Source organism: Bubalus kerabau, chromosome 1, assembly GCF_029407905.1.
Source record: "Bubalus kerabau isolate K-KA32 ecotype Philippines breed swamp buffalo chromosome 1, PCC_UOA_SB_1v2, whole genome shotgun sequence".
NCBI lineage: Eukaryota > Metazoa > Chordata > Mammalia > Artiodactyla > Bovidae > Bubalus > Bubalus kerabau.
This window is the reverse complement of record NC_073624.1, coordinates 249,612,444-249,627,507: the sequence shown is the minus strand read 5'-3', so window position 1 is coordinate 249,627,507 and position 15,064 is coordinate 249,612,444. Positions and strand designations below refer to the sequence as shown.

At 43.7% G+C, this 15,064-nt stretch overlaps 1 protein-coding gene across 20 annotated transcripts in view; it reads right to left on the bottom strand.

Moving 5' to 3' along the window:
* Positions 1-15,064, bottom strand: part of LOC129637974 (teneurin-2-like) — a 462,189-nt gene that overhangs the window by 70,356 nt on the left and 376,769 nt on the right. For all 20 annotated transcript variants that reach the window (XM_055562488.1, XM_055562376.1, XM_055562497.1 and 17 more), the window contains one exon: positions 14,525-14,647. In XM_055562488.1, the coding sequence (XP_055418463.1) occupies positions 14,525-14,647 (123 nt within the window). The remainder of the gene's footprint in view (positions 1-14,524; positions 14,648-15,064) is intronic.

Below are 15,064 nucleotides of genomic sequence, written 5' to 3'. Positions count from 1 at the left end.
TCTGATGAATATAAATTAGAAATACATTTGTACTTAAAAATGTTGCTTTTGATGGGCTTCCCTTCCCCCCAGTTAAGACCTTTAGGAAGAGGGGATATAATAAAAAGGATGCAGTAAGGAAGTAATACATGGGAAAAAAAAAACACAAAACCTCTGGGGAAGAACAGTTTACAAATCTCTTATAAAGACCACATGTAAGTGCAGCAATCATTCATAGTTTGCAACAAGTTAAAGAAACACATTAAAAATGAAAGCATTTTAGAGAAATTATTCATCTTTACACTTAATAAAATGAACTTTCCCTCATGTCTGTTGGGCTTTCAGGGGTTGCTGGGTTAATGACAGGATATGAAAAGGAAGCTGGAAATAGGTACCCATGAGCCTGCTAATCTGATGCTGAAACTTAAACAGATTTTGAAAATATCAAACCAAGTGAGGATGCCAGAGATGGCAAAGGGAGCTGGTTTCCAAAGAGTGGCTGTGAGGGAGAAATTTCTGCAAAGAGCCTCAGGGGTTTGGCTCAGGGCTGAAAGCAGCAGAGTCCCCCTTCTTTCATGAGACGGTGACTTCAGGACACTGATGTCAGCAAAGGCTGCTCCCGCCAGTGGTGACAGGCTGCTTTCTCAGTAGTCATACCCCACCCCCACCCCCGGGTTCTAGATGCTTGCTCCCCATGCCCTATCCACTAAAGGAGGCAGTGTTACCTGGTGCTAAATGTTTTGCAGTCAGACAGAACTGGGTTCAAATCCTGGCTCTGGTTCTTGCTTGCTGTGTGACTGCCACCAATCTGCTTAACCTCTCTGGGCCTTCACTGTCTTTTTGTTAAGATGGGAATGATAATAGTAACTATCTCATAGGGTGAGAGTAACAAATCAAAGTACACAAAGAAGGTGCTGAGCAGACTAATAATAAAATAAATGCTAGTTACATTAATTAAATAAAAGAATGAAAAACTATAATGGAACTATAAGGAAAGCATCTGTCTTTCTTTTCAGAGTAAAGAATTTCCAAAAGGAAACAACGTGTATGTATGTGACATGCATGCATATATTTATACATTATGCACGTATCTATCTGCCTACCTATTCATCTATCCATCAAGAGAGAAGGAAGAGTCTAACTCTCTCTTAAGAGAATGATGGGAACAAGTTTAAAATTGGGAGTCAGGCTCTGTTTCCATTACTGACTTTTGGTGGGACCTTCCAGGAGCCAGTGTGGTTATCTTTCTGATTAGATTACTTTATTGAAAAACCTGCTTTCTTGAGTTAACACTGAAATAAAGATCCTGTCAGCTTTACCTTCACACTGAAGCTCTTTTGTCCTTAACACCCCGCCTCCCACCAGATAAACAGGTTCTTTCTCTGTCTCTGTAGCATTTACACTTAGCTCTACTGCAGCACTGTTATTAGGTACTATGTTGATTTTGTTCGCCTTCCTAGTTGTCATTCAGTCTCTAAGTTGTGTCTCACTCTTTGCGACCCCAGGGACTGCAGCTTGCCAGGCTTCCCTGTCCTTCACTATCTCCTGGAGCTATCTTGAGCACTACCTTGCTCAAACTCATGTCCATTGAGTTGGTGATGCTACCCAACCATCTCATCCTCCGTCACCCCCTTCTTCTGCCTTCAATCTTTCCCAGCATCAGCATCTTTTCTAGTGAGTTGCTCTTCGCATCAGGTGACCAAAGTATTGTAGCTTCAGCTTTAGCATCAGTCCTTCCAATGAATATTCAGGGTTGATTTCCTTTAGGATGGACTGGTTTGATCTCCTTGCTGTCCAAGGGTCTCTCAAGAGTCCTCTTAGCACCACAATTCAAAAGCACCAATTCTTCACTGCTAAACCTTTTCTATGGTCCAACTCGCACATCTGTACATGACTACTGGAAAAACCACAGCTTTGACTAGATGGACCTTTGTCGGCAAAGTGATGTCTCTGCTTTTTAATGCACTGTCTAGGTTGGCCTTCCTAAGTCTCCCTTATTAGACACTGTGCTCTCTGAGGTCAGGCAGAGCCACAAATTCATCTCTGGGTTCTCGGCGGCTTGCACTTGGCAAGTCACGGGTAATCTATAAATGCCTGTTGAACTGAATCAAGTTTTATCTGCCCATCTGATGGGGTATTTTAACTTAATCCCTATGAATACTGAGTGAAATGAGAGCTTTAAGGAAGATTTACTTTGAAAGGTTGCATGGAAACTGATTTTTTTTTTTTAATAAAATTCTCTTTTTTTTTTTTAAATAAAAATCTCCATGGGGAGATTTATCTAAACAAAACAAAAGTATCTAAACAAAATTTCTTTATGAATCCTTTTGAAAAATCATGAGTCAGCTTTTAATTTATCTTTTATATAAAATCTTATAAACAAAACAATGAGCCAGGGCAGCCTGAGTCTAGTGGGTAAGTTCTTAGATTAACAACCCAAAGTTGATAGTCCTCATCCTGATGCTTTATGACTCTGAACCATTTGTGGAAGGAACAGGGGTGTAAAGGAATTATTTTGTTGACCTCCCATCCTTGCTATTGAGAAGGTGGCTAGTTTTAGGCAGGTTAGCTCTCAGGTCTCATTGTTCTTGTTTACATGAGAGTGGTATGATCCCAAAATATCTTAAGGTGCATTCCACCCTAGCCTGCTGTGGTCTACAGAGTAAGCCAGGAAGGTTGTCTCCTGTTTTGTGCTACAAAGGTGTGTGTGTGGTGTCTGCAGGGGAAGGGTTATCAGAAAGTGAGGGTTACATCCCTTTTAACAAACTAGTGATTGCTATCAAAGTAAGCTTCCCAGATGCAAAACTGAAGTATGCTTTTGCAAACAGAGGTTTTCACTTTTTCCCCATCAGATCAGTTCAGTTGCTCAGTCATGTCCAACTCTTTGTGACCCCATGGACTGTAGCATGCCAGGCTTCCCTGTCCATCACCAACTCCCAGAGCTTACTCAAACTCATGTCGATTGAGTTGGTGATGCCATCCAACCATCTCATCCTCTGTCGTCCCCTTCTCCTCCTGTCTTCAATCTTATCCAGCATCAGGGTCTTTTCCAATGAATCAGTTCTTCGCATCAGGTGGCCAAAGTATATGAGTTTGAGCTTCAGCATCAGTCCTTCCAATGAATATTCAAGACTGATCTCCTTTAGGATGGACTGGTTGGATCTCCTTGCAGTCCAAGGGACTCTCAAGAGTCTTCAACACCACAGTTCCAAAGCATCATTTCTTCGATGCTCAGCTTTCTTTATAGTCCAACTCTGACATCCATACATGACTACTGGAAAAACCATAGCTTTGACTAGATGGACCTTTGTTTGGCAAAGTAGTGTCTCTGCTTTTTAATATGCTGTCTAGGTTGGATAGCTCAGTTGGTAAAGAATCTGCCTGCAATGTGGGAGACCCAGTTCGATTCCTGGGTCGGGAAGATCCCCTGGAAAAGGGATAGGCTACCCACTTCAGTATTCTTCGGCTTTGCTTAGGGCTCAGCTGATAAAGAATCCGCCTGGAACAGGGGAGACCTGGGTTGGGAAGATTCCCTGGAGAAGGGAAAGGCTACCCACTCTAGTATTCTGGGCCTGGAGAATTCCATGATGAGTCCATGGGGTCGCAAAGAGTCAGACACGATGGAGCAACTTTCGTTTTCACTTTCTAGTTTGGTCATAACTTTTCTTCCAAGGAGCAAGCGTTTTTTAATTTCATGGCTGCAGTCACCATCTGCAGTGACTTTGGAGCCCCCCAAAATAAAGTCTGTCACTATTTCCATTGTTTCCTCATCTATTTGCCATGAAGTGATGGGACCAGATGCCACAATCTTAGTTTTAATATACATATATATTTCCATATATTTCCATATATATATATATATATATATATATATATATATATATGCTGCTAAGTTGTGTCAGTCATGTCTGACTCTGTGCGACCCCGTAGACAGCACCTAACAGGCTCCTCCGTCCCTGGGATTCTCCAGGCAAGAATACTGGAGTGGGTTGCCATTTCCTTCTCCTATATATATATATGTGTGTGTGTGTGTGTATGTTTTTTGTTGTTGTTTAGTTTCTCACTCATGTCCAACTCTTTGCGACCCCATGGAGTGTAGCCCGCCAGTCCCCTCCGTCCCTGGGATTCTCCAGGCAAGAATACTGGAGTGGGTTGCCATTTCCTTCTCCTATATATGTGTGTGTGTGTGTGTGTGTATATATGTTTTTTGTTGTTGTTTAGTTGCTCACTCATGTCCAACTCTTTGCGACCCCATGGAGTGTAGCCCGCCAGTCCCCTCTGTCCATGGGATTTTCCAGGCAAGAATACTGGAGTGGGGTGCCATTTCCTTCTCCAGGGGCTCTTTCCAACCCACGGATCACACCCAGGTCTTCTGACTGTCGTCTGCATTGCAGGCATATTCTTTTACCACTGGGTCTCCTAAGTGTCTTATGCATTGCAGGCATATTCTTTTACCACTGAGCCATTGGGGGAAGTCCAAATTTTTCATTTTGAAATAATTTCAGATTTATAGAAAAATTTCAGAAGTTGGTACAAAGATCCCTGCATCTCCTTCACCCAGATTCCAAAAATATTATAAACACTCGTGCTTTCTCTATATATAAATTTTTTTTTTTTTTTTTACTGAAACATTCAGAATTAAGTTGTAAACAGGTTACTCCTCTAAATATCTCCATGTGTTTCTCCTAAAAACAAGGGCATTCTTTTTCAGAACCATAGTGCAGTTATCAAAAATAGAAAAATTACACTGATACAACTAAACACATATTTTATAGATCTTATTCAAATTTGCCAATTGTTACACCAATAGTCTTTATAACCAACGGAAAAAAAAAGACTCTACATACTTAAAAGAATCTTTAAAATGAATGCACATAACTTGGGTAATTTTAAAAATAATAAAAAGGAAGAAAAATACTCCAGTATTGCCACTGAAGAGATAAAAAGGAAAGATGGTTTTTGTAAACTACTATTGCCGATGTGAGGAACCATTCCAGTGACTCCATCCCTGAGGGTAAAATCTCTGGGCTGCTGTCTGGAAAGTCTGTGCTAGCCTCTGAGGTCAAAGGGGTCAGCAGCCCGAACCAGGCTCCTAGTCCCACAAACAAGGATCTGAACCTGGGCTCCTGGAGCCGTGCCAGCTGTTCCAGGATCAGAAGTATGGCTAATCCCTAAGAGGATGCCACTGAGAGACACTCAACAAGGAAACAACATAATTACCGTTTCCAGCTTTACCTCCAGAGAAATGGTGGCTCAGATGGTAAACACGCTGCCTGCAATGCTGGACCCTTGGGTTTGATCCCTGGGTCAGAAAAATCCCCTGGAGAATGAAATGGCAACCCACTCCAATGTTCTTGCCTAGAGAATCCCATGGACAGAGGAGCCTAGCAGGCTACAGTCCATGGGATTGCAAAGTCGGACACTACTGAGCAAGGAACACTTTCTTTACCTCCAAGATGGGTGTCCACGTACTGAGAAGCTCTAAGATATCAGGGGGCAATGTTACGTGTGGAGCTGGTCAGCCCTGGGTTTGAATCCCAGCTTTGACAGCTACTAGCTGCATGCCTTTGGGCTGATCCTGCCCCTTCTCCAAGTCTGTCTACTCATGTGGGGTTGTATAATGGGGTTGCTTCTGAGGATTTATCAGAGTAACATAGGTAGGACCTGACTTTTAGGCACTTCTATATCTTTCTGTCTGTTGAGCTACCTTCGAACATCTGTAAATATTTATCACAGATCTGGAGGATAAATGTGTAGTGGTCTAATTTATGATATCAGCTGCATAGTGTAGGCACTATTTTTTTTTAAACTGGTGTATAGTTTCCAGTAGTTGTATACAGATGTGAGAGTTGGAACCATAAGGAAGGCTGAGCACCGAAGAATTGATGTTTTTGAATTGTAGTGCTAGAGAAGATTCTTGAGAGTCCTTGTCAAGTCCTCCTGACTTGAGAGTCAGGAGATCAACCCTGAGTGTTCATTGGAAGGACTGATGCTGAAGCTCCAATATTTTGGCCACCTGATGCAAAAAGCTGACTCACTGGAAAAGACCCTGGTACTGGGAAGAATTGAGGGCAAGAGGAGAATGGGGCAACAAGGATGAGATGGTTGGATGCTATCACTGACTCAATGGACCTGAGTTTGAACAAACTCTGGGAGATGGCAGACAGGGAGGCCTGGCATGCTATAGTCCATGGGGTCACAAAGAGTCATACATGACTTAGTGACTGAACAACAACAGTAGTTGCTTTACAGTGTTGTACAATGAAGTGAATCAGTCATATGTATACATATATCCCCTTCCTCGGGCCCTTTGGCCCACCGCCAACCTGCTCCATTCCACCCTTCTCTCAGCACAGAGCACAGAGCTGAGCTCCCTGTGCTATTCAGCAGCTTCCTACCAGCTATTTTATACACGGCTGTATATATATTTCAATGCTCCTCTCTCAGTTCATCCCACCCTCTCTTTCCCCTGCTGTGTCCACAAGCCTATTCTCAGTATCCGCATCTCCATTTCTGCTCTGCAAATAGGTTCATCTGTATCATTTTTCTAGATTCTACATTTATGCATTAATATACGATATTGGTTTTTCTCTTTGTGACTGTCTTCACTTTGTATGACAGACTCTAGATCCATTCACACCTCTGCAAATGACCCAATTTCACTCCTTTTTATGGTTGAATAATATACCATTGTATATATGCACCACATCGACAGAGGGCCTAGGGCTGGGACTGGGTCATAATGAGATAGGCACTTTTCAGAGCAGCTGAAATCAATATACAATGAGTGGTCAATACGTCTGCAGACCTGGGGGAAACTTATGGCATAAATTAAAGTGGTATGGCCGGAGAAAGCAAAGTCTATTCATCCCAAACTACAGGTGTTGGTGGAGACTCTAGCTGCTTAGGTGGACAACTGAAAAGCAGTTGTATATTTATTTAACAATGATTCTTGAAGGTACCAAGCAATGTCAGGTGGGTCATTCACTCATGTATTCATGCAACAACTATCTATCAGGCATCAACTGCAGCACTAGGTAATCTCTGGTCAACATTAAAGTTGGGGTGTCTGTCATTCCCGTTATCTAGGCAGCCTGAAATCAGGGTCCCATGGAGAGCATCAAGCACAGGGGAATTTAACACCATTCTGTAATCATTCTGTGAGAGTCCACCACCATCCTTGGGCTCTTGGTAATGACCGAGGGTGGGGTCCTGGCAAACACCATGGAGTCCAGCCTGCGACTGCCAGAGCTGCAGCTTCCATAGCCAGCTTTTCTTCCTATCTACGAGCTGCTCAGTGAAAAGTGGAGATGACGATTATTTTGCCCTACGAAGCAGATGCTTAAGACACATTGGTTCTGGCTGGTTCACCTCCAGCTTAAAGATGAGATTTCTGGGATTTTAGAGGCAACACTCTAATGATCAATTTCACAGGATAGTCTACTTCTATAACTTCCACGGAAGATTGCTCATAGAAATGTGAAGCGACTGCCTATTTCAGACACATGTACCTAAAATTCTAGCCAGTTAAATAAGACTGATGTTGAACAAAATGACAGCCGTCCGTAGCCCCATTAGAAGCTAATAATTTCAGAAAATGTTGCCATAATTCATTTATGGATACAGCGAGACTATTCCCCAAACAAGCGATAAAGGGAATGGACTCATAGTCATACCAGGAAAATGAAGCCTCATATTAATACTTCCTAAACTTGAACTGAACTCTGGAGGCACCTTCGCATAAATCTGCCTTGCAGATTATTCTGCCTCACATATTTTTATCTATCGCAAATAAAGTGGAATTCAGAATATTGCTTCAGTCATTACACCTCGTTTCCATTTATTTGGAAGCAGGACAACCATCTGGGGGTTCTGTTTAACCAAGAGATAGGTGAAAAGATCCACCTAAGGACATTAGATTCCCCAGCTTGTCTGAGTCAGCAGCAGCCTGGAAGCCTGCCTGCTGCTCTTGGCTGGCTAATCCTTGGGAATAGACTTCCATCCTGAGCGTCCACTACTCCCATGATAGTTTTCAAGAACATCACATAGCAACAGTGATTTTTATAAAATCCTTCAGCATGAGGAATTACATGTGGCTTTTACATCTTTCGAAACCTCAATCTTAAGCAAAAATGGCCAACTCTCTGCCACTCAGGGTGTTAACAGATATTTATACATCTAATTGTTCAGGTGAATATGCTTCTGTATTAATATGTAGTTCAGTTCATTAGTACTACTTATAGCAGCTAAAATTGATGGATTGGTTACAACTCACCACGGAATCTCCCAGTTGCTTTATGCTGTTTTTTTTTTTTTTCTTTTAGACCAGAGGACCACAGAAGTAAAGTGACTTGCTTAGGGTCACACAGGTCTTAAGTGCTGGCTGGAGCTTGGATCAGAAACCATGTCTGACTGATTCTGCAACCCACATATGTAATCACTATGCTGACTGCATTTGGGACCCCGGGCTAAGTATAAGAGATACAAAAAGACATGTATCAAGCAGAGATCAAGCTCTGGGTGTGCAGGTCTCTCTGAAAGAGAAACATGCCAATGAAATTTCAGGGCAAATGCAGCAGGGAGGGAAACTGGATCTCATTATTAATACCTATGTCAAGGCATGATGGGCTTCCCAGGTGGTGCTGGTGGTAAAGAACCCACCTGCCAATGCAGGAGACATAAAAGATGATGGTTTGATCCCTGGGTTGGGAAAATCCCCTGGAGAAGGGCATGGCAACCCACTTCAGTATTCTTGCCTGGAGAATCCTATGGACAGAGGAGCCTGGTGGGCTGAACAGAGGAGCCAGGCAGGTTAGAGTCCATGGGGTCACACAGAGTCGGACATGACTGAAGTGACTTAGCACACACGCATGCGTGATGGTGCTATGTACAACAGGGAGTATGCAACTCAGAACACGGTGCAGGTGGCAGTCAGAAGCTGACATCCGGCAGTTTGATGCACTAAGTGGTACCCTTCTGTAACAATGGTAGAATGGCCTGGCCTCCAAAACGAAGGGAGTTGTTGCATTGCTATGTAGGCTATGGGTGTTGTATCTGCCAGCAGATGTGCAGCACTGTAATGACTGGCTCAAACATAATGACCCCTTGCCCTTCTGGGAACTTCACCGACTTTGAAAAAGCTCCATGTAGGGAAGTGATCATTTTGGAACCCTGGGCTGTGTTCATTGAGAGGCTGACGAAAGCCAGAGGAAGAATTAGCAACCTCCCTGCTAATCTGGCTCCTAGTACCATACATTAAGCCAACTAGTAAAAATCATTATGAAGTTTTTGCTGAAAGGGCAAGTGTAGAAAAACATGTTTCTAAACAGAATAACAGTCTTTGCCATTTTTTTCCAACTTGCATACCATCTGGAAATTCTGATTTTTTTTTTTTTTCAAAGGGTAGGAAAGAAATGTGCTCCAGGCACAAATAAATGTTTACAGCTGAGTTATAAACCGAGAATGGTGGGGCTTAAAACAGACAGGCTGGCAGTGATGGAACTCAAGCTGCAGTGAGACAAATAACGTGATGAGGAGCTGGCCAGCTTGTTTTTGCACGTTGGCCCTTCGGAACAGGAAGTCCTGCTTCCTACTGACCTCATCAAGCATCTAGTTAAGAAGAAGTCCTCATTACAGTTTGCCCCAATTCTTAGAAGATACAGAAGAAAGATAAAGTGGAAGGATTGTCTACCTTGACATTCTGAAGGCAGCCTTTGCCTTTGGGAAATACAGCACCTCATAAGAAGTTGGCAGTCCGTGGAGGCTTGTTAAACGGACTGACTGGGGGACATGATGATGATGTCAGGAACAACAACAAATATTCATGGATCTCTTATTAGTGTCTGACATCATATACTGTGTTGTATAAGTGACATCTCATTTATGCTGGACAGCAAGCTTATGAGGGGGTACCATTCTACAGATGATGACCCAAGAGGCCGAGGGAGGGCAAATGACCTGTTTATATTCACACAGCTGCTAAGTGATGGAGCTGGTGTTTGTATGCCATGAGACCAACCCCAGAGCCCTATATTACAGAGCATTTGTCAATGCAAAGTCACCAAGATTATATTAAACCCAACTCTCAGTCAAGAAGGAAAAATTGGTATATTGGTGTTTGGTCTTTCTCCCTAGTCTCTTACAGTTTTTAGTTACAGACAAGTCCAAGGAAAGTAGAAATGGGTTTGTACACGATCAAGAGCAGTCACCAACATTTTCCGTAAGGGGCCAGATAGTAAATATTTTAGGTTTTTCGGGCCATCTAAGCTTAGCGGCACCTACTTAACTCCCCTGCTCCAGAGCAAAAGCAGCCAGGGACAATAAATAACATGGCTGGATTCCAATAAAACTTTAGTTGAAAAAACAGACGGCTGGCCAGATGGGGTCCATGAGATACAGTTTGCTGACCCCAGATCTAGAGGATGCCCTGAATGTAAAATGAGTGAGAGGTTTTGAGAATGGTCCATGAAATTCTATTTGGGAGTTTATTCTTTCTTAAGATCAGTGCACAAATTGGCGACATATGATGTGCCCTTTAAAACTTCTTGTACATTTTGCCTCTGGGCCTGGCCAATCAAACTGGATTCCCTTATGCTATCTGACCAGGTCAGAACACTGTATTGAATCTTTGTTCTCCAGGCTTATCTCATCCCAGATCTATAGAAAAAGTGCTCCGTGCTCTTGTAATGAAGATGTATGAGTTCATTCCTTTTAACATAGAAATACACTCGAGATGGTGAGTGATTCTGGCAGTCTGTGGGCTCCCTTTCCTTGATGTGAAATCCAACACCCAAATCAACCACATTAAGGTTTAATTGAAAGAGAGAATGGAGAAAAAAAAAAAAAGAAGAACCACGAACAACAACAAATGGAAAAGGGGAGACAAAGCCCACAGAACATATACTCTCCCAACTAATTAATCAAGGGCTTTACTTCCACTAACATATCCGACTGTGTAGGCTGCCCTGTCTATTAGACTCCTTGCCAAATCTGAGCAATGTAAACACTCCTAAAGACCAGGTAATGAAATCTCTATCAACGTGCCATCTTAGATGGGACTCACATGCCTGTGTTTTGCTTACATTTTAATTTGTGTCTGCTGGATACTTACCCAGTAATTGCTTAATAAGATTAACCTCCCTGGCAATGTGTGGTGGATTTTGATGAAAACATTATCGGAGTGAAGGATTATCGTATAGCACAAAAAAACAGAGGGGGTGGTATTTAATTAACTTATTGCCAATATATCTTGATTGTCTCTTTGAAACACTGGAGAAGTAGTCGATTGGAATTGATTCAGGTTATCTAAATGTATAGAATTGGCGAGTGCGGAGGAGGTGGGCCACTGAGTAAAGAAATTCAAACCCAGGGTCACTGCCTTTCGAAAGTGTTAGGCGGGTGTGTGAAAATGCAAACCTTCTGAGTCGATTTTAAAACCAAACTTTTCAACTTAGGAAGAGATGTGATCTCTTTGGTCACAGGGAAAGTACTGTTTTGGTGTTCAGAAGAAGGTGTTCCGAGTTTTACCTCAGCTTTAAGCAATTTGAAATGCTCAGACTTTATCATAAGAGTGCTCTTGACAAAATTCACTGGTTTCAGGGACTTCCCTGGTACCAGTAGATAAGAATCTGTGTGCCAATGCAGGGAATAGGGGTTCCATTCCCGGTTCGGGAAGATTCCACATGCGGTGGAGCAACTAAGGCTCACGAGCCACAACACAGAGCCCATGCACCACAACCGCTGAGGCCTGGGTGCCTAGGGCCTGTGCTCTGCAACGAGAGAAGCTGCAGCAATGGGAAGCCCGAGCACCTCAATGAAGAGTTGCCCCTGCTCGCCGCAGCTAGAGAAAGCCCACAGGCAGCAACCAAGGCCCAGCGTAGCCAAAAATAAGTAATTATTTAAAAAACCACTGGACAATGATTTGGCAACCCCTTTGCTGTCTCAGAACTCACTTGGAAAATATTCTTTTGTGTGTGACGTTTTGTGACTTACACAATGTTTTCAAAAGCAGGTTGCATCTGAGGGGGAAAATTCTGGTCTTTTCCAAGACACTGTGAAAACTGTTCCTTTGTTCATTTAGAGACATCACACTCTTAGTTAGGAGTTGTTCTCTTTAGGGAACCTTCTGTCCTGCTGGTGTGGGAGGCTCAAGTCAGTGGGGGTTGGAAACAAAGCTTAACCACACTGGGAGAAGAGGCGGACCTTCATTTATGGGAGTTAATGCCTATTGGGGATTTCCTTTTGTGAAGACTGCTATTTTAAAAGTGTGGATAACCTCAGTATGTATGCACACATAAAATATATCCCTGTACAAAATACATGCATATTCACTTTTCAATGTATATTCTGCACTCTTTTCAAAGGAAGGGGTGCTGATTTGGAGAATAAAGGACATTTGTGGATCAGACATAACAGAATCTCCCCAAAGCAGTGTTTCTCAAAAAGCAGCGTCATGGACATTTTGGATGGAAAGATTCCTCATCGTGGGAGGCATTCCTCTGCACTGCAGGCTGCTTAATTGTATCTTGGCCTCTACCTACTAGATGCCAGTTGCATCTCTTTTAAAAGTGACAATCGAAAAAGTCTCCGGACTTTGTCAGATATGTCCCCAGGGGGCAAAGACACTGCAGGTGAGAACCACTGCACTAAAGGGAACTCAAGTTACATTTATGGGTGGTCAAGTCCTAGAGGAGAGCAGACTGCAAATCTGGGGCCAAGAAATTTGGCTCCTGGCTTTTGGGTCAGTGAAGACAAAATATACTGTTCATTTTCAGGTCTGGTTTTAGTCACCTGATAATGGAAAGCACATAATTTCATCCTCAAATAAAACTTTTTCATGCTTACTTAGAGGTAATTCAGTGTTTTGATCAGGATAGATGAGGAGAGTGATTCTTCAAGCCTGGCTCAAAAGATGAAAAAGTCACACTTGAAGCACCAGGACAGCTCAAGAGAGAGTAATTTAAGCAACATTAGCATCTCAGAGATGACTAATGTATACCTCTATGTCACATAGAGGTATACATTAGTCTAGAATCTGGAATCTTCTTTGTGGAAAATGCCTCACCTTGGGAAACCCCAACAACTCCCCTAAAGATGCACATGACAGAGACCTGAGTTCAAATTTGTACCTGCCTACTTGTTTGAGTTGGGGTAAATTTCTTGTTTTCTTTTCTCTCTCTCTCTCTTTTTTTGCTGTACCATGCAGCATGCGGGATCTCAATTTCCCCAACCAGGGATCAGACCCGTGCCCCCTGCAGTGGAAGCGTGGACTTCCAACCACTGGACTGCCAGGGAAGTCCTGGGGTAAATTTCTAAAACATCCTGGGTCTGTTTCTTGGAGATAAATTTTATCCCTTTAGAGTTATTGAAGTCATTCTGCATTAAACCTAGCACAAAATAGGTGCCCAATAAATGTTTCCCTTCCCATTATTGAAATATCTCTCCAGGGTATTTTTAAAATGTGGAGTGAACTGCCTTGTGAGCTAAGAGGCAGAGTGAAAAATTCTGTGTTTGGATAACCCTTCCAGGCAACCTCTTCCTTTCCTGATTTCTGTCCTGAATCAAGCATCCTTCTCCCCTCACCCACGTGCCAACCCACCCCATAGTGCCATTGGCTGCCCTGCGTGCATGCTAAGTCACTTTAGTCGTGGCCGACCTTTTGGAACCCTATGGGCGTAGTCTGCCAGGCTCCTTTGTCCATGGGATTCTCCAGGCAAGAGTACTGGAGTAGGCTGTCATACCATCTTCCAGGGAATCTTCCAGACCCAGGGATCGAACCCACACTTCCTGCCTCTTAGGGCTCCTGCACTGCAGGTAGATTCTTCACCGCTGAGCCATTGTTGTCCTTTAATTGCCCCACAGTCCCACTCCTGCACCGTTCTGTTTTCTCTCCTTCTTAGCACCTTTTTAGCACCTATTTTTTTTTTCCTGCAAAAATACAGTTGCCTGATTGCTTTCATAAACATTCCTATTGTCCCCCTTCGATGTTCTGCCAAGAGAAGCTTTGTTCCCGAGTTGTCAAAACTCCTTTCTCTTCTCTCCCGAAGTGGAACCGCTTGGGGTCTTTCCCTTTCATGCCTTGCCAGGCGGTGCTTCCTCCCAGGGGAAGCTGTATCTCTCCCCTTGGGAGAGGCTCCCGTCTAGTGTGCCGCCTGCTGCTCTCAGCTTTCCCCATCAGGCAAGACTTCCTCCTGCTGCTTCTGCTGCTGCTGCCCCAGCTGCTGCTGTTGTTGCTGCTCCTGCCCCGGCCTTGAGATGCTTTCAAGTAGCTGCAGAGCGTGCCAGTCGCTGCAGATAGCTTAGGTATGCACATAGCTCCGAGCCGGCACCTTGCCATCTCCCAGCGGCTCCAGCCACACCCAGCTCCCAGACAGGGACAGCAGACAGCCTGGAACAGGGGCACCTGAAAAGGGCAGTTCTTTTTCCTCCCCTTTTCTCCTTTTTTGCATACCTTCCAAGATTTGGATCAGAAAACCTGAACCAGGTGGTGGGGGAGCTCTGACTTTTCCTGTGACCTCAAGAGGGCAAGCTGCAACTGTAACCTCACCTTTGCCTCCAGATGGCATTGTTGCCACATCATCGCTTCCTGGTAAGCCGGTCCTTATCCCATTGTTAAAGGTGTGTCCATCTGCCGGCTGGAGTTGCCAATTGAGTCCGAGCAGATGCATTGCTGCAGGAGAGACAAAGTAATGAAAATATGAATAGATAATTCAGCAATGCAAATGTCAAGGGGGAGGGCCAGGTGCTTTTTCCTAGCGGCTGCCTTTGAAGGAAGCTGTAGTTCAAAAATGGCTTGCCCCAGGCCACAGGGATTAGCTAAATACAGAAAGCAAGTAGCTCTGGGTGGGCTGGGTTTCCTCCTCCAGTGGAAAGGAAACAGCCTTGCTGATGGTGGGACAGCATCCCTTATGGTTGGGCAGAGGAGAAGGGAGGAAACACAGCCCAGACCTTCCAGAAGTGCCCCCGTAAAGGGGAACATGCCTCTTTGGACTCACTGTGAAGGGTATTCTCTATCCCTCTGGGCCTTTCCTGCTCTCTGGACAGAGTTGTTTATAGACTGGTGGTCCAGGGGCATTGACAAGGATAG